Genomic DNA, 23,871 nt, shown 5'->3' on the forward strand with positions numbered 1-23,871 from the left:
CCTTTTTACCCTCGTCTATTAAAAATTTCAGAACAATCTTTTCTGGAACTAACCAAGGGCTTTGGGGCCACCCCTGCGACTGGTGGCAATGGTTCAAATTGTAAAACGAAGCTGGTGTGCTGAAACTAACACTCAAGAGACCCATAGTGTGGCAAATCTGTTCTTGGTGTATGAATCGCCACTGCCCTTGGTTTTCCCAAATGCATATCTGGAACAAGTTCAGTGGTCTAGGTTCATAGGAACCTCCTGCATGCTCCTTAGGGTCAGGTCAAAGAGAGGAGTCTGTACAGGAATAGATCAGATGCTGTCACCATCTGACAAACATGGTGCAGGAGGTGAGCGGAGCTGTCCAGCACTGGAACTTAGAAAGCTGGAGCTGGGAGATGCTCCTCCAAAAGAGCTCCCACAAATGAAGCAACAAGGAACAGACGCTAGCCTCACTGTCCTCGTGGCCTCACTAGAGGTGGGGAATCATCCTCACAATCTGTCCCGTAGTTTTTTCCTTTGCCTGTGTGTCCGCTGGAGCAGTTGATGTGACCAATCTGAACTTCTAAAATAAACTAGACATTGGACTTTGGACATGGCGTGTGTGTGTGTGTGTGTGTGTGTGTGTGTGTGTGTGTGTGTGTGTGTGTGTGTTGAGTGTGTGTATGAGTCTGTTTGTGTCCGTGAGCACGCCTGTGTGTAGGGACCCCAATACTCTAGGTCGGGCTGTCAGTTTTCTTCAGAGAGAGATCACTCCCTCAATTCTATGGCCCTCACCCTAGCGTCAGACATTGGGCGTGCTCACTGCCCTTCTGTTTTTCAGGGGCCAAGGGACATTTGGGCTTAGGAACCTTTAGCCCTATGACAACTACTGTACGCTCCCCCTGGTATCAGGGCACAATGGCTGGGAACCGAAAGAACAGCAGCAAAGTGTCCTAGTTGCTCCCGAAATCTGGCGACAGAAAAGGAAAAGACTTCCAATGAGTATGCTTGGGACACGTGATGCCCGCGGAGGCAGCGCTGGAGGGCGGGGGTATAAAGGGAGGAGGAGGGAGTCGCGCAGCTCCTGGAGGGGGCGGAGGACACGAGCCACGGGCGATCGAGATGCAAGGCGGAGGATCCTTGCTGCATGCACCCTTATCTCCGCAGTCCTTCAGTGGGAGCTTTGTGCACTGGCCGGTGCTGAGGCTGAGCTTGGAGAACAGCAGCTGCAGAGTCAGCGGTGGCGGTACTTGAATCCTCAGCTCATCTCCGGCGCCACTGCGGAGCCTGGGCCGTAAGGAGCCTCGGCAACCCAAGTTCCCGCCATGAGCAGCTGGCTCGGTGGGCTCAGCTGCCCCAGGGACACGCATCTGGGAGAGCGCGAGCGCAACGCCAAGCAGCCCCGAAGCGACTGAAGCTGCCTGCTACAGCATATCCAGCCACGGTCACCACCACCACTGCGTCCCTGCCTCCACCACCACTACCGCCACCATTACCACTACCACCACTGCTGCCGCCGCCGTCTCTGCTGCAGTAGTGTCTCCAAGCAGCATGTCTCGCAGGAAGATTTCATCCGAGTCCTTCAGCTCTCTGGGCTCCGATTACCTGGAGACCAGCCCGGAAGAGGAAGGGGAATGCCCCTTGTCTAAGCTCTGCTGGAATGGCAGCCGGAGCCCGCCAGGGCCACCTGGCTCCAGAGCAGCCGCTATGGCTGCCACCCCAGTCCCCGCTGCCTCTGTCGCTGCGGCAGCTGCTGCAGTCGCCGCCGGGTCCAAGAGAGCCCAACGCCGCCGGAGGGTCAACCTGGACTCACTGGGCGAGAGTATCAGTCTCCTGACGGCGCCCTCGGTGAGCCGGGAAAGGGATGGGGAAAGTTGGATCGAAGCTATCTGGGGAGCTTGGGGAGCTCCCGTCCGCTTGGGGGCGACTCGGCCTCACCCTCTTTGGCCTTGAGTTCCTAGTGGTCCCTAGAGGTCTGGGCTTAGGCAGAAGGGGAACATTGGGAAATAATGAGACCCATTCTTTCCAAGGTCTGCCTGTCCACTTCCAGGCTTAAATCAAACTACACTGTTGTCTTCTTTGATAGCCTCAGGGATCCTTCAGGCCACCTGTTTTTCTATTTTCCTTCTTTCTCTTCTGCTTTCTTCTACTTTAACTCTCTTTTCTTTCCTCTCTTCCGGTCTTCTTTCTTCTCCCTCCTTTCCTCCCTCCTTTCTTTCTTCTATCTTTTCTTCCTCCCAACCCTCCCTTCTTTCTGCTCAAAACTTTCCCAGGGTGTGTTCTGGTTCTGCAACTCCCATTTCCCTTTCCAACATTCCAAAGAGGCCCCAGCTCCCTCCTCTGGAAGCTCTTACTCTTCCTATTTCCCACACTCTCTTGGTCTGATTCTTGACCTTTTAGGGCATCTCTGAATTCCACAGACTCACAGCAGTCTCTTTTGAATGCTTTTCTCACATTTAAGAAAGCTCTCTTAGATATTTTTCTGAGTTGTTTTTTCTCATACAAAACTGTAATGCTATGTTTACACACACACACACACACACACACACACACACACACACACACACAGAGCACCTTCGTGATGTTTTCTTATTTGTTATAAATTTATTGGCTCAGTTTTCCTTTTAGGGCAAACCTGGTGTCTTTGTAAAAATAAAAGTCACTTGTACCCTTACCTCATCCTGGACTTTCTTATCCTTAGATTCTCCACTGTTTCAGTTTTTTTAAAATGTTTTTATTTCTTCTTTTATGCCTCCGTTATATTAGAATCCACTACTATGTTTATTGAATGAATGCATGCCTTCATGTACTTCCTTCAAACATATGTTGATCTTAGGATATGTAGTATTAGCAGTTTCCCCTGTACACCCTGGTTCTAGTCATTCTTACATACCACTTCTTATTCATTCCTCCTCAGACATTTCTCCCACTCCTGCCTGTATGATTTTTCAGGAATGTCAGGCCTCTGTTTTTTACCATTTACTAAGCAGACTTTGGGTTTGTAGAAATCCACTCAATTACAGAGTGTAAAGGAGATTCAATGTCAAATTTGCACCCACTTTTGAACCTCATCCAGGTTTTGAAAGCAAAAACTTTAACTTTCTTTAAGAACTACATTTTCCCCTTCTGCTCTCATTTCTTTGACTTTAACATTCTCTGAACTTCCCTCAATGTATTTGGACAATGTTCTCTTATTTAGTGTATCCTAGGTTTCCCGTGGAAAGCATACTTGTACTCAGTGTAGAAAAGTCCTGGGGAAAAGCAAGATGTTAAGGATCTATGTTCTGGTCCAGGCAATGCCACAGACATCACTGTGGTATCTGTGTTATTGGAGAAGTGTTTCTTTCAACACTGAAACATATTTTCAGTCTCTTTTCTTTCTGTTGTGTTTTACTCTTTAACACACCATCCTACAGATAATCTAGAAAGATAATTCAGATCAGGTTGGCTGATTTGTTTTCAATCTTCCCTATAAATTTGTCCCACAGAAGATAATCCTGAGACATATATAATGCTACAAATTGTCAAACATAACTGAGTATGAGAGGAATTCAGTAGCTGTGCATATGTAGGTTTGTATCAACCCACAACATAACATTTTTGCAACATATCAATACTTCAGTCAACAGGTTCATATAGCTAACTAAACATAATGATCCATTGGTAAAGAATCCTTGTAACCCAGATTTTTTTCTTTGTGCTTGAGAAGTAAAATATAGAGGTTTCTAAAGTGTCTTTGATAATGATTTTGCATAGAATATTCTCAAATACTCACTTGAGGCTTAGGGAAAATAAAGTGATAACTGATGTATCTACTGTGAGAATGAGAGACAAGAAATAATTTCTGGTGGTTTCTTTTGTAATTTGGAGTTTAGTGACTGATGTGAAAAACATGTGCCCAGATAATGCTTTTCAGAACAAGAAATTTGAAAGAAATTGTGATATTAAAAAGTGCAGAAGGTCTGTGTTCTTTATAAGAACATATAATTTGCATTGGGAAACTTTGTAGAAAGTTACATTACTTTCTTAAGTTGTAAACATCAAGTCATTATTGTATTTAACTAATAACTGAGGCTCCACTGTGTAGCAGATATTGGATTGGGGAAACAGATGCTGAATTATCTACATATAGCTTTTATGGACTTCTTTAGTCCTTAATTTGAGGAATGTGAATTGAAAGGAGCATAGGAACTTTGATTGCACTGTGACATCCAAGGAACATTTTGTGTGTATTTTTTTTTGCACTGTGTGTCTTTGCAGTACAGTCATAATAACAAACATTATTGTACAGGCCCAGTTGGAGACATGACAATAACTTACTATGTCCTTTATTTGAAAGTAATTGGATACTTGGACACAAATGGAGTTATTGGTACGAGACTTTGTATCAAGGATGAATTTAGCAACTCATTTTATTGGATTTTATTTTATGACTCTGACATCAGGTTAGGATTTGTTCTCATCAGCTTGTTAGTGGATAAACGAAGTCAGATCCATTCAAGGTTGAGACTTCTTTTCAGAATTCTGTACATTATTGAGCCATTACAGGTAGCTTTGAAGATCATAGAAAAGCTGGAAGAAATGTAACACAAATGGAAGGATGATAAAACGAGAGAGGAAATTTTACAACAAAAAGAAATTATCCCAAGAAAGTGTGAAATGAAAAATAGAGATACTGGGCATGCCCGAAAAACAAATAATGTTTCCTTATTTAGGGAAAGAAAATTATATTAGTGAAAGCCTAAGAAAAAGCAAGGAGAGACAATCATCATATTTAGCTTCTCCTGATACTACACAAAATAACTCTCTGACACATGTAATCACTGAAAATCAACCTCAGAAACAACGTGAACAATGAAAATATAAAAAATTTCTTTGTGAAATAGGATATCTAATAATTTATGTACTTTAAAATTTTTGGTTCAATTTAATTAAATCATGAAAAGCAAATTGACTATACTCATAAAATTAATAGAATATATTCATAATAAAATATTTTCTTAGAAACATGTGTTAGTGTGTGTGATGGTTTGTATGTGCTTGGCCCAGGGAGTGACAGTGTTAGGAGGTGTGGCCTTGTTGGAGTAGGTTTGGCCTTGTTGGTGTAGAGTATCAGTGTGGGACTGGGCTTTAATACCCTCACCCCAACTGCCTGGAATTCAGACTTCTAGCAGTCTTCCAGTGAAAATGTAGAACTCTCAACTCTGCCTGCCTGGGTGTTGCCATGCTCCTCCGTTGATGATAATGGACTGAACTGCTGAACCTGTAAGCCAGCCACAATTACATGTTGTCCTTAGAAGATTTGCCTTAGTCATCTCATCTTTTCACAGCAGTAAAACCCTAAGATATTATTTTATGTATGTTTACTTTTTAAACCTTCATTAACTTAGTAAGAGGTTTTAGGGTGGGACTCATAAATTACAATCAAATGTTGATGGTTTGAAAAAGGTTAAAATTTTCTTTCTTCCTCATTTTAATAGTATTATTTATAACCGTAATAGAAAAATACAATAAATTCCATTAAGAGGAAAAAGTAAAAATCACTTTATTTTGTTTTATTAGCCAACAAATTCATTTGAAAATTTAAAACTGTGTCGCCTTTTGATCATTCTAGCTATGGTTCATAAGTGTACACAGGCCTATAAAATCATTGTACTTCTCGAAATTTCTATTAAACCACTAACTGCTGTGGGGAAATTCATAAAATTCCTTTAGGGACCATGTATTGACAGGTAGACAATTTTGTGTGATACAATGTGAGTATTTCACAGAAAATGAATTAAAATTGCAAAAGATGAAACTACTTATTTTTGTTTTGATGAGAATTTAAAAGATTCCTCATCCAATGCTTTCAATCTAATCAGTATGTGTATTCAAATTATATATAGGAGGCTGCAAGATAATACAATAAACATTAGCTTAAATCCTGTGTTCTTGGCTGCATACCTAGTGCTCTGTTCAATAGCTAAAAGCTCGGTTGCAGGCTTTTACTTTAAAGATACAATTGAACCACAGGGATAAATGTCACTGATCCTTAGTTGATGAAGAGATGATGCAATTACTTATTCAGTTTTATTGTACAATTTGTCTACCTTGAAGAATTCTGAGAGGCATCATAAAACTTCTTAATTTTATTTCCCCTGTACCTCATCATTATTTTTGCAGTGATCTTGTCTATTGTTGTGTGTCTGTTTATACAAAGCTGAAAATAAAATATACACATCATTGACTGTGAGAAAAATAAATGCAGTATCTATAAATATCTACGTTTGTATCATGAATTACCAAGAAGGTATAATTTTCCATTTGGGGATTTTTACATACATCAAGGAGGAAGAAAAATTTAAGTTGTGGGGGAATGTATGCCAAGGAGAATCTACTGACTGACTCATTTGTAAGCTATTGCATGACATAGGAGCAGAAATTTAACTAATAATTCAAAACCTATTTAAATCTCAAATTTTTAATACTTTCCTATATTGTTGAGCACAGAGCTAAGTACCGTGTGTGTGTGTGTGTGTGTGTGTGTGTGTGTGTGTGTGTATTCAAAAAAATGTATTGTAAAAAAATTGATATTTTCATTAATTATCTAATTGTGTTTGATATTTTTGCTTTTATTAAATGAAAATTGTAGAGTTTATACTCAGGCTCAAGAGTGTAAACTTGAACAAATTTTGTTTATTCCTTCTATTTGAAGTGAAACATCAGAATGTAGTTACAAAAGCTTGTGAAATGATGTACTCGTCTGATAGCTCCTTGAGTACTTCATGTCATTTTTAGAGTTTAGATAAATGAAATGATACTCCACCAGTTTGGGTTGCTTCCATGTTCTACAAACTTCTCTGTCAAATGAGAAAAATGTTTCCCAATAAGTGAGCCACTGTTGCCAAAAACATACTGCTATAGGGTGGACATAATGTCATTTAGTTGTAAAACATCACATCATTATATGATATAGAGATACAAAATATGTTCTGTGAACCTTGTGGAATCGAAAATTCTAGGCAAGGAGTGATTTAGGAATCAAGGTATTGGAGAATCTTTGAAGTCTAGAGATTTATTGGAGTTGTTGTGGGGAGTTGAAAGACAGTGAAGATTCTTATAAACATATCAGGATGGAAGCATTACTTCAACCAATTTATTTGAGATTTGCTATCCTGAAATTGTTCATTTAAACTAGAGGTTATCAAATCAATGAATAACTGGGATTTACTTTTAATATACAGTTTCTTGCATCCTATCTTAGAGAGTCTAGTTTTAAGCCCCAGAAGCCTGGGGATTCGTAATTAAACTCAAGGTGATAGATAGACACATTAAATTCATGGTCAAATATGGTTGTTTTTAATGAATAAAAGACAATTAATTTCTGCTCACTGAACTTTGTACAATGACTTTGTAATGACCGATCTTGGAAGTTCCTTTGATATGAACATATGAAATAATGTTCTCCTCTGAGAACTCTTTGAGAAGTTCATTTTTATTTTAAGAGTTCTGTTAGATGTAAATGTGCCCATGGGTACACACAGAGATCTTATTTTCATTCATTATATTGTTTTTGCAGAAATTACTATTCATTTCTCCACTAAACACTAAGCAAGTGAGTAGGGTTTAGTTGATATATATTTTTTCTATTTTCTTTCAAGACACAAGTGCATGTGCGTGCACACACGCAAACACACACACACACACACACACACTAATGACTGTTTACTTTTGTAGCTTTAATTATTTTTGAACTCTTGCACATTTTCCTGAGGACATTTTGTTGTTTCTCCTTTTTGTTTTCAGGACCCATTGATATAAGTAGTCTTGTCAATCAAAATGAAAGAATACACATCAAAAGGGATGGGATTATAGAGGGCAAAGAAAGGGTTATTGTGGCAGTCAATTTTGATATGACCAGGAGTGCTTTGAATGAGGTTAATATCTTCCTTGAATAACCCATCCAATGATTTATTTTAGAGAATGATTTGTTCCAGAAAAGAAACAACAGTAGGTTCAAATACTCATTGTATAGGAGTTACTTCTCAAGCCTGCCAAATTTTTACAAAAGTAGAGTCTGTTGCTAATATCTACAGTTTTAGAAAATCAGTCATTGAAATAATCGTGGTTTAGTTTTCCTTAATAAATAAATAGCGATTCAGTATTGGGTTAGCATTTACAAACAGCTTTAGAATCAATGTATCATGAAAGAAGACAGTCTGTGTGGAAGCATCAGTATTATGTCAGCAATATGACCATGGAATCCATTAACTTCTTTTCTACCCACTGCAATATGCTTGTGGTCTGCATGGCAATAATCAACATGCTTTTGTTCTTCATTGTGTTGTACCTATGCATCGTTCATTCAGAAACACCCAACAGCATTTGCAGAGAAGATTTTTTATTTGTAGATGCACATGTGTATACACACACACACACATACACACATACACACACACCACACAAACACACATCTTACTTTCTTTCACTATGTATCCCTTAAAGATATGTGTAATGCTGTAAGCTAGAGGCATAAAATAGCAACCTATGGTTTTATTTATTTTTATTTTAGAGTATGGTAAGCAGTCTATTGAACAAAATGCTATAATTCAGGAATTCGTAGGACTATCTTGTAATCATTAGTAACTATAAGAGCATTCGAGATCTAGAGTCCTTGGCAAATATGGTATGGTTAGAAATGGTATTGACTGTTGAGTATTTATTTTATGGTTAGAAGAAATTCTTGAAAAAATGTGGAAACTTGTATATTTTGTTCAATGAGTCATTTACAGTTTGTAGTTACAACATAAGGTTTATTTCCCTTAAACTTTCTTCTTAACGAATGAATGGCTCTCGAAAATTTTCAGGCTTTCAATAAGAAGGTATGATGTGAAAAGGATAGAAGGATAGGTTTGGATCTGAGTATTTTGTATTTGGATAATGTGAATACTGGAAGACTGTGAGATCATTAAAAGCTTGACATCACTGAGTTTCCAGCTTTATCACACTGCTCAATGAAGAGAAAATTGAGGATTCAGGATTACAGGTTGGAATAGTTGGTTAATAGATGGTTAAAGATAACAGCTTTAGAGGTGACAGTTAATATTTTGAAAATTGACAAGTTATATGAGTGAAAGGGAGAAACCAATAATAGAGAATTGAAGACCAATGAACCCAAATAAACAAAACCATGAAAGAAGCTGTATCAAAATGTGTTTTCATTTGGAAGAAGGTGAGATGGTCAATTTAATTACTTTGCAAAGTAATTAAGAAAAGTTAAGAATGGCAATTTCAAAACTATTGTGAATGAACTGCCTCCAATCTTAGAAAAGAACACTTATCCTGCATCTGAAAAAGTATGAAATGAGATTTATGAGGAAATATATAACTAATACACAATGATAGAGTGTTATACTTTTCTGATCTGATGTCCTTACCCATATACCATCAATATGCTAAATGATATGCATTTTTCATTAAATACACCAGCAAGGTAGGCATGATGCCTTCACATGGTCTAAAAGGCATTAGTATCCGTTGTCTTAGTCCTTACATGGGGATGATTTGTCTAACTTGTACACATGGTTCTATAATATAGGTAAGGGAAAGTAGACATAAAATTCCATTCCTATAATTTGTCTCTGTACCAATACCATATAGTTTTTATCACTATTGCTCTGTAATACAGCTTGGGATTTGGGATCATGATTCGCCAGCAGTTCTTTTATTGTTGGCTACAGTTTTTGCTATTCTGGTCTTTCTGTTATTCCAAATGAATTTTCAAATTGCTCTATCTCTATGAAGAATTGAGTTGGAATTTTGATGGAGATTGCATTGAATCTGTAAATTGCTTTTGGAAAAATGGCCATTTTTGCTATATTAATCCTGCCAATCCATGAGCATAGGAGGTCTTTCCATCTTCTGAGATCTTCAATTTCTAACTTCAGAGATTTGACGTTCTTCTCATAAAAATCTTTTACTTGCTTGATGAGAGTCACACCAAGGTATTTTTTATATTATTTGTGACTACTGCGAAGGGTGTAGTTTCCCTACTTTCTTTCTCAGCCTGTTTATCATTTGAGAGAGGAAAGTTACTGATTTGAGTTAATTTTATATCCAGACATGTTGCTCAAGTTGTTTCAGGTTGAGGAGTTCTCTGGTGGAAGTTTTGAGGCCACTGAAGTATACTATCATAGCGTTTGCAAATAGTGATATTTTGATTTCTTCCTTTCCAATTTGTATTCCCTTGACCTTCTTTTGTTGTTTAACTGCTCTGGTTAGGACTTCCTGTACTGTATTAAATAGGTAGGGAAAGAGTGGGCAGCCTTGTCTAGTCCCTGATTGTAGTGAAATTGCTTCAAGTTTCTCTCCATTTAGTTTTATTTTGATACTAGTTTGCCCTATGTCACCTTTACTATGTTCGCATATTCCTTGAATTCCTGATCTTTCCCAATTTTTTTCTTGAAGCATTATTGAGTTTAGTCAAATACTTCCTCAGAATCTAATGAGATGATCATATGTTTCTTTTCACTGTATTTGCATAGTGGATTGCATTGATGGAATGGACCATCCCTGTATTCCTTTGAACATGATGAATCAATGTTTTGATGTATTCTTGGATTCAGAATGCAAGGATTTTCTTGAGATTTTTGACATTATTCTTGAGTGAAATTGTTCTGAAGTTCTCTTTCTTTGTAGGATCTTTGTGTGGTTTGGCTATAAGCGTAATTGTGACTTCAGAGAATGAAATGGGTAGTGTTCCTTCTGTTTCTATTTGTGGAATAGTTTGAAGAATTTTGGTACTAAGTCTTCTTTGAAGGTCTAGTAGAATTCTTCACTAAACCCATCTGGTCCTGTGCTGTTTTTGATTGCGAGACTTTTAATGACTGCTTCTATTTCTTTAGTAGTTACGGGACACTTTAGAAGATTTATCTGATCCTGATTTTTCTTTGGTACCTGGTATCTGTGTAAAAAGTTTCTTCATTTCCTCCAGATATTCCAGTATTGTTGAATATAGGCTTTTGAGGTAGGATCTGACAATTTTTTGAATATCCTCCATTTCTGTTGTTATATCTCCCTTTTCATTTCTGAATTTTCTTAAATTGGATACTATCTCTGTGCTCTTGGGTTGTCTGGCTAAAGGTTTATCTTTGTTGTTGATTTTCTCAAAGAACTAGCTCCTGGTTTGTTATTCTTTGTACAGTTCTCTTTACTTCTACTTGGTTGATTTCAGCTTTGAATTTGATTATATCCTGCCATCTACTCCTTTTTGGGTGTATTTGCTTCTTTTCTTTTTTTTTTCCTAGAGCTTTTAGATGTACTGTCAAGCTGTTCATGTGTTCTCTCTCCGGTTTCTTTTTGGAGGCACTCGGGACCATGAGTTTTCTTCTTAGCACGGTTTTCATTGTGTTCCATAAGTTTGGGTATGTTGAGTCTTCATTTTCATTAAATTCTAAAAAGTCTTTAATTTCTTTCTTTATCAAGTTATTAAATAGATCATTTTTCAGCTTCCCTGTATATGTGGACTTTCTGTAATTATTATTGTTATTGAAGACCAATCTTAATCCGTGGTGATTTGATAGGATGCTTGGGATAATTTCAATCTTCTTGTATCTGCTGAGCCCTGTTATGTGACCAATTATATGGCTAATATTGGAGAAGGTCCCATTAGGTGCTGAGAAGAAGGTATATTCTTTTGTTCTTTTGGATGAAATGTTCTATCTGTTAGATTTATTTGGTTAATAACTTCTGTTAATTTCACTGGGTCTGTTTAGTTTCTGTTTTCATGATTTGTCCATTGATGAGAGTGGAGTGTTGAAGTCTCCCAGTATTATTCTGTGAGGTATGCAATATATGTTTTGTGCTTTATGAAACTTTCTTTTATAAATATGGGTACCCTTGCATTTGGAGCATTTGGAGGATTTATTTTTTTCCCCTGATAAGTATGGAGTGTCCTGCCTTATCTTTTTTTGGCTAACTTTTGGTTGAAAGTAGATTTTTTTTTATATTAGAATGGTTACTCCAGCTTGTTTCTTGGGACCAATTGTTTGGAATATTTTCTCCAGCCTTTTACTCACAAAGAGTGTCTGTCTTTATCACTGAGATGTGTTTCCTATATGCAGCAAAATGCTGGGTCCTGTTTCTTATTCAGTTTGTTAGTCTATGTGTTTTTATTAGCAATTGAGTAAATTGATGTTAACAGATATTAAGGAATAGTAGTTGTGGTTTCCTGTTATTTTTTGTTGTTAGAGGTGGAATTACATGTCTTTGGCACTCTTCTTTTGGATTTGTTGAAAGAAGATTACTTTCTTGCTTTTTCTAGACTGTAATTTCCCTCCTGTGTTGGAGTTTTCCATCTATTATCCTTTGTAGGCCTGGATTTGTTTGAAGCTATTGTGTAAATTTGGTTTTGTCATGGATAATCTTGGTTTTTCCATACATGGTTATTGAGAGTTTTGCTGGATATAGCAGCCTAGTCTGGCATTTGTTTTCTCTTAGGATCTGTATGACATTTGTCTAGGATCTTCCAGTTTTCTTAGTCTCTAGTGAGAAGTCTGGTGTAATTCTGATAGGTTTGCCTTTATATGTTACTTGACCTTTTCCTCTTACTACCTGTAATATTCTTTCTTTGTTTTATGCATTTGATATTTTGACTATTATGTGACAGGAGGAATTTCTTTTTTGGTTCAATCTATTTGAAGTTCTGCATGCTTCTTGTATGTTTATGGCCATCTCTTTCTTTAGGTTATGCAAGTTTTTTTTTTTTTCTATAATTTGTTGAAGATATTTACTGGCCCTTTAAGTTTGGAATTTTTGCTCTCTTATATACTTAATATCTTTGGGTTTGGTCTTATCCTTGTGTTTTGGACTTCCTGGATGTTTTTGGTTAGTAGCTTTTTTGCATTTTGCATTTTCTTTGATGATTTTGTCAACATTTTTAATGGTATCTTCTGCTCCTGAGAATCTCTCTTCTATCTCTTGTAGTCTGTTGGGGATGCTTGCATCTATGACTCCTGATCTCTTTGTCAGATTTTCTATCTCCAAGTTTGTCTTTCTTTCTGATATCTTAATTGCTCTTTTTTTCCCCATTTTTAAATCCTGGATGGTTTTCTTCAATCCCTTCACCTATTTTGTTGTGTTTTCTTGTACTTCTTTAAGTGATTTTTGTGTTTCCTCATTAATGGCTTCTACATGATTATTTATGTTCTACTGTATTTATTTAAGGGAGTTACTTATGTCCTTTCTAAAGTTCTCTATCATCATCATGAGATGCAATTTTTAAATCTGAGTTTTGCTTTTACAGTGTGTTGGGGAGAATTGAGGACTAACCTGTTTTGTGAGAATTGTGATATGATGATGCCCAATAGCCTTGGTTTCAGTTACTTAAGTTCTTGTGCTTGGCTTTTGCCATCTTGTTATGTCTAGTGTTAATTGGTCTTTCTGTCTCTGAATGGAGGTTGTCCCGCCTGTGTGCCTGTAATCCTCTGACTTTAGGTGTGAGAGCACTACTGGCAGACCAACTCTCTCTGGACAGGATTTGGGTCTGGAGGGCTGTTGGTCATTCTTAGCCCCAGGGTGCAGATAAAAACAGGAAGAATCCTGTCCCTCGCTGCTCCCCAGTTCCTGTGACCTGTGACTCCTTGGCAAGTCCCTCTTTTAAAAATTATTGGAAGGAAAGTAGGGTCTCAACTGTGGTCTTAGGAATGAGTGCACTTGGGGAGATCAACTTTCTCTGGACAGGATTTGGGTACCCAGGACTCTTGGAATGTCTTAGCTCCAGGGCCCAAATGGAAACAGCCAAACTTAATATTGTATCATTAAACAGATATTTGTTACTGATCTTTCTTGGGTGAAGAATTTGAAATATCTCAATTATTGATGAAAAATACAATTTCCTTTTATAGTTTTATTTTATTTTTGTCTCACACATTACAGGAATGGAATTCAGATGCATTGCATCTTGCTTCCATTCTTTTTCTTATGGTCTTTTCCCAAAGGATAGCAGAAACATTTGAAAGATAAACTTACATTATTCCAACAACAAATTCAAGGAGCAGTTGTTGCTATACTGACAAAAAGCCTTCAACTTTTATTTAGTAGAATCTGTAGACTTGAACAAAAAATATTCTTTACATATATATATAAAGATATAAAGATATATATATATATAAAGATATATATATATACATGTATATATATATATATATATATATATATATATATATATATATATATATATACCTATTTATCTGATTGTTTCAGTGAGCTTTCTTTAAATTTTATGGCTTTTTTTTTCTTATGAGATTGGTTTGTTTATGAGTGCTTTTATTTGCTGAATTTTTTCAGTCAAATATCTGTTATTTTTGGTTAGTGATGGTTTTTATTTCCAAGAAAGGAGAGGACCAGAGATGCCTATGATTTACTTTAATAGTGTTTTTGAAAATCTGACATTGTGTTATTGGCTATATAGGGAAAAGATGATCCTGTTATTGGATTCTGAGTGGAGTAATGTCATTTATTTGAAATTTACAGAAAGCAAATTTATCTCTGTATCCTTTTAAAATTTGCCACAAGTAATAAAAAACTTCCGTATTTCTTCAAAATATATATAAATACAACAACACAATTCAACCAACAACAAAAAAGTTCTTGTTCTCCCTAAAGCATTTGTTTTAGAGAGTGATAATGTTGAGATTGGGTTGGCAGGCAGAGACTGAAAGAGTAAATTTTAGCTATGGACAATAATAATTCCATTTGAAGCTTCAGACAGATATGAGGGAGTTTGTGGTGTAAATTCTAGAGAAAGGAGATTTATGTTTCTTCCAGATGCAAATATCAATAAATACTTTGTGGGCCTGACAGTATTCAGATTATAAAGTATCTCTTTTTTTCCCTCTTGTGCTAACTGTCATTATGAAGATATCTCAAAAAAAAAAAAAAAAACCAAAAAACAACAACAACAGCAAAAAACCCCAACAAACTATCTTTCCTTTTGTTTTAAATTAAATTCTTTCTCCAAGTGGATGTATGAAAACTCAAACCTTTCTAGCCTGAGGTACAATGGAGGAGACTCATGTACAGAGTGTCATCAGTGGCTGGCATTATGAATGCCTCTTGCTTGCATTCTCTTTTCCTTCAGTAGCTGCACACTTAAGGTTATGTTTACCCTGGTTTCATTTCCGTTGCTGCAATACAGTACTAAGGCAGGCCTTTACAGCAGAAAGATATTTCTGTGTACAGTCCCAGGTCAGAGTTTATCACTGAGGTGTACGAAAGGCATGATTTTGAAACAATCTTAGTTCAAAAAAGACTTCACATTCAGTCTTACTAGTGCCCAGTCTTTTCTGCAAAGTTAATAGTCGAAGATCCCATACTAAGGAACTGTTGCCATGCAGGGTGACCAGTTCCTTAAAGAACAGTTAATGTAAATTATATATCTCCCTAATACAATCCCCAGAGCCTAACCTGATCTGGACAATCTCTAATGATAATTTTCTTCTCGAGAGATTCTAGATTGTGTCAAATTAATTATTAAAAATGACTATCCAGTTTGAAAGATGAAAAGCATCAAATATTAACATGTAAATGTAAATTTTGTTTTTTCCTCTTTATTTATTTAGTTTTACACTACATATTTTCTTTTGGCAATGTACTTATCTTTATTATTAAGTAAAAATCAAAGCAGTGTAGATAATAAATAGATAAGCACTTATTTCAATTATAGAGCTATGATGTTTACTTTTCAATAGCTACATTAATAATATAGTAATATAATTATTAATGTAACTATTAACTATAATGAAAAACTGCATTAGACAAAATGCAAGTAAATCACTTTAGTAAAACTTATTCAATCAGTAAACTTTTCAAATATATAATAGAAAGATATTTTCATATATGCATCAATGAAAATATTGTAGTCCTTTTTAACAATGAATATGAATGTACAAATATGAATCAGATCAACTTTTGACTGCTAGGTGAGATATTCACTTCATTCTGTGATTTTATAAATAAGATCTTGTTGTTTTTACCTGAAGATACCTTAAAAACTTAACAGGTTTTATTATATTTCTATTCTATTATTATATAACAAATTTTATTGTTTCTCTTCTAGAGTTACTAATAGATGAGAAAGGCATGACATATCAAAGCTTAGGTAAATTCTAAATCTTTATTTTATTTAGAAATTTTAATTTTTGTGGGTTAAGAGTAAGAAAAGGCTGTTAAGAAGCTAATTTTAATAATATATACTTCCCTCCTTCCTCCTTCTATCTTTCTCTCTCTATTTTTCTGATCCCTGAACCAAACTCTCATGTCACAAATATGCTCCATGAATCTATCCCAATATATTCTTACTGAACATATTTTGAATGCAATTTTATATTAAATTAATTGGAAATTACATCTCTTAATTCCAAACTACTATGGGTAAAAAGTAGTTTTGGATGGTGATGTGTGGGTATCCTAAAATCACATTCAGTATCTGTCCCCACAAAGTTTCCTGTATAGTGATGATTATTTACGAATGGTGTTTCTAAGAACTGTCCAGGCAAACATGGGAAGAATTGCACAGGTATATAAATTGCTTCATGTCCTAAATCTGCAGTATTAACATGTTGATAGAAAAATCTCTCTCTCTCTCTCTCTCTCTCTCTCTCTCTTTCTCTCTCTCTCTCTCTTTCCAACACACGCACGCACACACACACACACACACACACACACACACACATGTTTAAGATTGTGTCGTTATATTTCTGTTTTAAATATTAAACCAAATTTCTTATCATGAAGAAAAATTACTCATACTTTAGGATTTATTAAAGATATAGGGGAAATGCTTAAAGGTTCCTAAATTCTCACCAGTAAGGTGAATATTTTATCAGTTAATGGGAAGTTATGCACGCAAAAGAATTGGAATATTTTTTAAATGGAACATTTAAAATTAAAATACTGCACAGTAGATAAATAGAATCTTGTTCCTAAGCATTATTTTAGTACATACCTTGTTGTTAGGTGTGAGTGTGTGATCATGCTTATCCACATAGCTCGTGTGGTCATTGTTTCACTAATATGTTTGAAGCCAACTTACACAAGGAAATATTTAAAACTATAGAAAAAATTGTAAAAAATAATGTGTCAATATCATTTTCTCACTTTTCTTGCATATTTTCACTTTTTCCTCTTCCTAGATACTTATTTTTCTTATTTAATAAGTCATCAACATGACAAGAAAGAGCTGACATTTTAGTTCTAATGGAAGTAAGTTTTAAAATTTTGTTTTTGAGGATTTCATGCATATCGAATGAAATATGATCACCTTCACATTTCCTTTCCCCAAAACCCCTTTAAAATATTCACTAAGGTCTTTTTAAATGGCCTTCATAACAGTTACTATTATAATGACTATTATTTAATTAATTAGACTTAGTGTTCAGTTAAAGTAAATTATATGATCCAAATTAATTAGACTTAGTGTTCAGTTAAAGTAAATTATATGATCCAATAAAGTAAATTATATTATCAATATTTTAACACTTACAAGATATTCATATCACTTAAACATTTTTTTCATGCTTAGATCTATGAGGCTGTACTCTGCTGGGGTTCAGAAAGGAATGGTGAGTTGGCCCAAATGAGGAACTTAATAACTAACCACATTGTAACTTTATTGGTGTATATTAATTATAGAAAATAACAGGTGTAATTATGATATGTCATGAATGTACATCAAGTGCTGTGATTTTGTTTATTCCTTGTTAAAACTTATGTTGAAACTCATTGTTAAAATTGGGATCTCTAGTCCCAGTAGTCACTCCTCTCCTTCCATTATTCCCACACATGAGAAAAAAACATCTATTTGTCTCTCAAAGTCTGGTTTATTTAGTATGCTTGACATCCTCTAGCTTTATCCACTTTCCTGAAAATAACATGACTTTGTTCTTTACCATTAAATAAAGATCCACTGTGAACAGATCACATTTTCTTTATTCTTCTTCCCTTACATCTCAGTTTAAAAGCTTATTCCTACAAGCCTTCATTTCACCACAAATAGATTCACCCTCCATAAAACGTATTGTTCTTTGTTCATTCTAAGTCACCTCTTATGTGTCTTCGATTCAGTGATTTTTCTGAAAAGGAGATGTTTGAAATTTCCTATAAGTTTTCTTGGTCTTTACTGTAGCCAGATATTCAGTTCTAAGTGTGCAGCATTCCTGTGTTAGACATGCTAATGAACTTTTTTTCACTGACATTCTGCCTCTAGGCTGACCTAGTTTGCCTCTCCTCTGTCATATCTCTGTGCTCTGGCCTCTCAAGGATGAGACAGCTGTGAGTAGACTGTGATTATCACTGCCAATGGCCTACCTTATATTGTAGGATCCAGAGAACAATACTTGCAGTTTGATTTCTAAATATAAAGGATATTATGATTATCATAAATGAAGTTGTATTTAAGAATATTAGTTCTCTTAACACATTAGCTATAATTATGAACATCTGGGTAAACATATGCCTTGGCAAAGCTAATTATAACATTAAATTATTATATAAGATATTAGAAGGAATGAGGAAGCAGTATTCTTAAAGAACTGAATAATGGGTATATTAAAATACGTTTTGATCATTTGAAGTTAAATTGCAGTAGTGAGTCTTTTTACATGATTCACTGTTAATATTCCTAAGTTTGTGTATTTTATTCTTGGAAGACTATGATTATTCTCTTTAATTTAGGGGATCAATGTATCATAGACACTGGTGACATAGCTATCATTTTCCTAATATCTGCTTAAAAATCATGTTGACTATTTATTGGGTTATCAAATGATAGGCTACACCACTTCTTATCTCCTTCAGGGTCTTGTTGGACTTTTTTCTTTCCAGCAATGTGGAAGCAGTAGAGTGTTATAAGTTGTAAGATTGGCAACATGATTTGATATTTCCATGCCTTTCAACTATAACAGCTAAAATTAAGTAGATATCATGAAGCATTTCCTGTTGGCTACCAAAGTGAAATTAATTACTGAAGGAAACATCAGTATATGAAGAAAGCATATGGGGGCCCTGGATCTTTGGTTTATGTGTCATTTTAGCCTATTAGCTGAGGCAGAAACAGAAGAAACAAACATAAAATATTATAACCTCACTGATTATCCAGGTTTTTCATTTGTTAAAGGTAGATAATTAAAACAGAGACTCAGGATGGTGCTGTGAACATCTAGTAGGATGAAAATTAAGAACGTGATTTATACACTGTGAATTGTAATGTAAACTAAGTGTGGTGTTATTAGTCTCTGGAGTTATTCCCTAGCATCAGCATGACTTAAAAGTGATATTATATGAAGATGAGGAGAAGTGTTATAAATAAGCCTTTGCATACAATTTTCTCCAAGGGTCTTCTTAAATTAATATATATTATAATTGTCTTGTATCAAATTGAAATCCAATAGTTATTTTTAGAAAGCATTGAATTAAAGTAAGAAAGGGGCAAATATTTGGAAAAGAACACACTGTATAGAAAGACAATTATATTAATTATACCTTAAGTATATTCACTTGTAATTAAGAGATAAAATAATATATTTTCTGGATTTGCTTGTTAGAGCATGCTAAATGTAATAAAGGTTAATCACTCTGAATTCCCATATGTCAATTTGTATTATATTAACTTTAATATATCTTTTGGTGGGATCATTCAAAGGTACATTCATGTTCATAAGGATAATGAAGCAGATGTTGGATGAATCTTGCAGATGTTCTACTAGTGTGTGCTTAGACCTTCAATTGTATTATAATACAGCTTTAGTTTTATTTAATTTTTTTAGTATGCTTGCCAGTTTTGCATATATTAACCAAGCACAGTGCACAGTGCACAGTTTAGAAAATTAATAGTGCTGGTCATTTGATTGGCCATTCTATTTTCCTGAAATGTTTCTATCCTTCAGAGAAGGTCCTTGATATCCAGTATTTTGACTGTGCTTATGTATGCTTCACTATGTAATGTTGTATGTTAGAAGCATGGGCTTCTCTGAAGTGTTTCTTGAATGGGAAAGTGTAGACTTTCATTCCTATCCCTCAAGATTTTCCCTCCCATGTGAAGATACTTTTTCTAATTTGGCAAGAAAAGCTAGCAACCTTTGCAAGTAAGATGGACTTGAAGTATAGAGGTCATCACTAAATATTTTATTATTAATGTACAGTCTACTTTTTTATTTATATGCAGTAACTTTAGTGTATGGCTAGGAAGATGAATATTGTACATTTACCCAGGCTAGTGATGTCTATAGCTGAATCTCTCATGAGAAGTGAATGGGTTATTTGAGGTAACTTGTTTTGGCTAGTTTTATTAGTAATGTCAGCCACATAGTTTGATCAATTGGTATCGATTGGTATACAAATAAAAGCAGTTTTGATTACTTGATTTCATTCAATTTGTTGTAGATGTCTTAATGAGCAAAGAAATTTTGGACTTTGAAGAAAGTGACTCCCTTGTTGTGATTTGGAGATGACTGATAGTTTTGTTCTCTTCTGTCACAATGCTTATTTCATTAGCAAAGCTGTTTCTCTAAATTCTATCACTAGCGGTTTGGACTTATATACTGTGGGATAAATTTTCTATACTGTCATTTACTTACCTTACTAAGGACTGAATGTAATTTTGACAGAAATTTTGACAGAACAGAGAAAGGATTAATTCTGAGCACTGTGTAAGTTAATGACACTAAAGGAATGCAAGTGTGTGTGTGTGTGTGTGTGTGTGTGTGTGTGTGTTCAGGTGTTAGGGTGCATATGCATATAGGAATGTATGTGTGTATGCAAGCTTGTTGAGGCAAAAGGGCAAGATCAAATTTCTTACCTTAGATACTATCCATTATTTGTAAAAGTTTTATTTATTTTTATTTTATGTGTATGTTTTGCTTGCATGTATGCATGTGTACCATATGCATACAATGCCCATGAAGGACATAATATAGCATCAGATCCACTGGAATTGGAGTGACAGGTGATTGCTAGTTGCTGGGAAATAAACCCTGGTCCTCTGCAAAAGCAGAAAGTGTTCTTAATTATTGCTTAGCCATCTATCCTAGCTCTCCTATCATATATTTGAGAGAGAGAGAGAGAGAGAGAGAGAGGACGCTAGAGCTAGGTTTTCTCATTGCCTAGTAATTTAGCTTGCTTACCAATGAATCCTACGTATCTTGGCTTATCAGAAGCAGGGTGAAGACACTGAGTATCCTAAAGATGAAGAAAGTGTAAGTTAGTGGATGAGAGAAGGCATAAGGGAAAGGGAATGTGGATGAGCACTGAACAAAACACTTCAATGTTTTGCTTTGACTATTAATTTCTTTTAAAATGCAATTTGATTAAAATAGGACTATGCTGTCCAAAGAAAAACTACAAAAAATAAATGGTTGCATGTGCTTCCTTAATTTTATGTTGATATTAGACATTAGTAAATAGTTTCTTATTGAAGACATTTTATTTCATTTTTTGGATATTTTATGTATTTACATTTCAAATATTATTCCCTTCCCCCTCCCCAGGTTTCTATGAGGATACTCCCATTCTCACTCAACCATTCCCAATTCAATACCTTGGAACCCACTACATTGAGGAAACAAGTATTCACAGGACCAAGAGCTTTTCCTCCTACTGATGCTGGACAATGACATTCTCTGCTACATATTCAGCTGGAGCCATGGGTCCCTCCATGTGTACTGATTGGTTGGTGCTTTAGTCCCTGCGAGCTCTGGTGGAATCTAGATGGTTGATATTGTTGTTCTTCCTATGGGATTGCATAGGAATATGGCTCCTTCAGTTTTTTCTCTAATTCCTCCACTATGGTTCCCATGCTCAGTCCAATGGTTAATTGCAAGCATGCTCATCTGTATCTGCCAGAACCTCTCAGGAAACATCCATATTGGGCTCCTGCCAACAAGGACATCATAACATCCACAAGAGTGACTGGGTTTGGTGGCTGCATATGGGATGGATCACCAGGTGGGGTATTCTCTGGATGATCTTTTCTTCAGTCCTTGCTCCACATTTTGTCCCTGTAATTTCTCCTGTGAGTATTTTATTCTACGTTCTAAGAATAACTGAAGCATCAACATTTTGGTCTTCTTTCTTCTTGAGCTTCATGTGGTCTGTGATTTCCTTCTTAGGTATTGCAAGCTTTCGGCTAATATCCATGAGTGTACACAATGTGTGTTCTTTTATGACTAGGTTCTTTTATGACTTAGGGTAATATTTTCTAGTTTCATCCATTTGCCTATGAATTTCATGTAGTCACTGTTTTTCATAGCTGAGTAGTACTCCATTATGGAATGTACCACATTTTCTGTATGCATTCCTCTGTTGAAGAACATCTGGGTTCTTTCTAGCTCCTGGCTATTATATATAAGGCTGCTATGAATGTAGTTGATCATATGTCCTTGTTATATGTTGGAGGATTTTTTGGGTATGTTCTCAGGAATGATATAGCTGGGCCCTTGAGTAGTACTATGTCTAATTTTCTAAGGATTTCCTGACTGATTTCCAGAGTAGTTGTACCAGCTTGTAATTCCACCAACAATGGAGAAGTGTTACTATTTTTCCACATCTTCGCCAGCATCCATTGTCACCTGAGTTTTTGAATGTAGCAATTCTGACTGGTGTGGTAGAATCTTGGTTTTGTTTTGATTTGCATTTCTGTGATGACTAAGAATGTTGAACATTTTTTAGGTGCTTCTCAGCCATTTGGTATTACTGAATTGAGAATTCTTTGTTTAGCTCTGTACCCCATTTATTAATAGGATTATTTAGTTCTCTGTAGTTATTTGGTTCTTCTTGAGGTTTTTGTATATATTAGATATTAACCCTCTATCAGATGTAGGATTGATAAAGGTATTTCCCCAGTCTGTTGGTTGCTGTTTTGTCCTAATGACAGTGGCCTTTGCCTTACAGAAGTTTTTCAATTGTATGAGGTCCCATTTGACGATTCTTGATCTTAGAGCATAAGCCACTGGTGTTCTCTTCAGGAAATTTTACCTCATGCCTATGTTCTTGAGGTTCTTTCCCACTTTCTCTCCTATTACATTCAGTGTATCTAGATTCATGTGGAGGTCTTTGATCAATTTGGACTTGAGCATTGTATAAGGAGATAAGAATGGGTCAATTTGCGTTCTTTTTATGCTGACATACAGTTGATCCAGCACCATTTGTTGAAAATGCTGACTTTTTTCCATTGGAAAGTTTTAGCTCCTTTGTCAAAGATCAAATGACCATAGGTGTGTGGATTTATTTCTGAATTTTCAATTCCATTCCATTGCTCTACCTGACTGTCTCCGTACCAATACACTGCAGTTTTTTTTTTAATTATTTTTTCTTTATCCTAATTGCTCTGTAATACAGTTTGAGGTCAGGAATGGTGATTCCACCAGAAGTTCTGTTATTGTTAAGAATATTTTTCATTCTCCTGGGTTTTTGCTATTCCAAGTTAAGATGCAAATTTTACCTCTATAAAGATTGAGTTAGAATTTTGATTGGGATTGCATTGGATCTGTAAATTGCTTTTGGCAAGATGGCCATTTTTACTACATTCATCCTGCCAATCCATGAGCATGGGATATCTTTTCATGTTCTGAGGTCTTCTTTGATTTCATCCTTCAGAGGCTTGAAGTTCTTGTCATATAGATATTTCCCTTGCTTGGTTAGAGTCACACCAAGGTATTTTATATTACTTATGGCTATTTTAAAGGGTGTTGATTCTGTAATTTCTTTCTTAGACTGTCTATTCTTTGAGTAGAGGAAAGCTACTGAATTGAGTTAATTTTATATCCAGTCACTTTGCTGAAGTTATTTATCAGGTCTAGGATCTAGTGGAATTTAAGCATCCCTTGAATATACTATCATATCACTTGCAAACTAATATTTTTATTTCAT

General features: G+C 35.6%; 1 protein-coding gene across 2 annotated transcripts in view; it reads left to right on the forward strand.

Annotated features, from left to right (window-relative positions):
• Window positions 1–1,053: 1,053 nt before the first annotated feature.
• Gucy1a2 (guanylate cyclase 1 soluble subunit alpha 2) overlaps window positions 1,054–23,871 on the forward strand; it is a 400,211-nt gene continuing 377,393 nt past the window's right edge. The window contains exon 1 of one of the 2 annotated variants that reach the window (XM_087563638.1): window positions 1,054–1,815. In XM_087563638.1, coding sequence (XP_087419764.1) covers window positions 1,519–1,815 — 297 coding nt within the window. In that variant the 5' untranslated portion in view covers window positions 1,054–1,518. 2 annotated transcript variants of the gene reach the window in all.

This window comes from Rattus norvegicus, chromosome 8 (genome assembly GCF_021556685.1).
Source record: "Rattus norvegicus strain SHRSP/BbbUtx chromosome 8, alternate assembly SHRSP_T2T, whole genome shotgun sequence".
NCBI classification, from domain to species: Eukaryota; Metazoa; Chordata; class Mammalia; order Rodentia; family Muridae; genus Rattus; species Rattus norvegicus.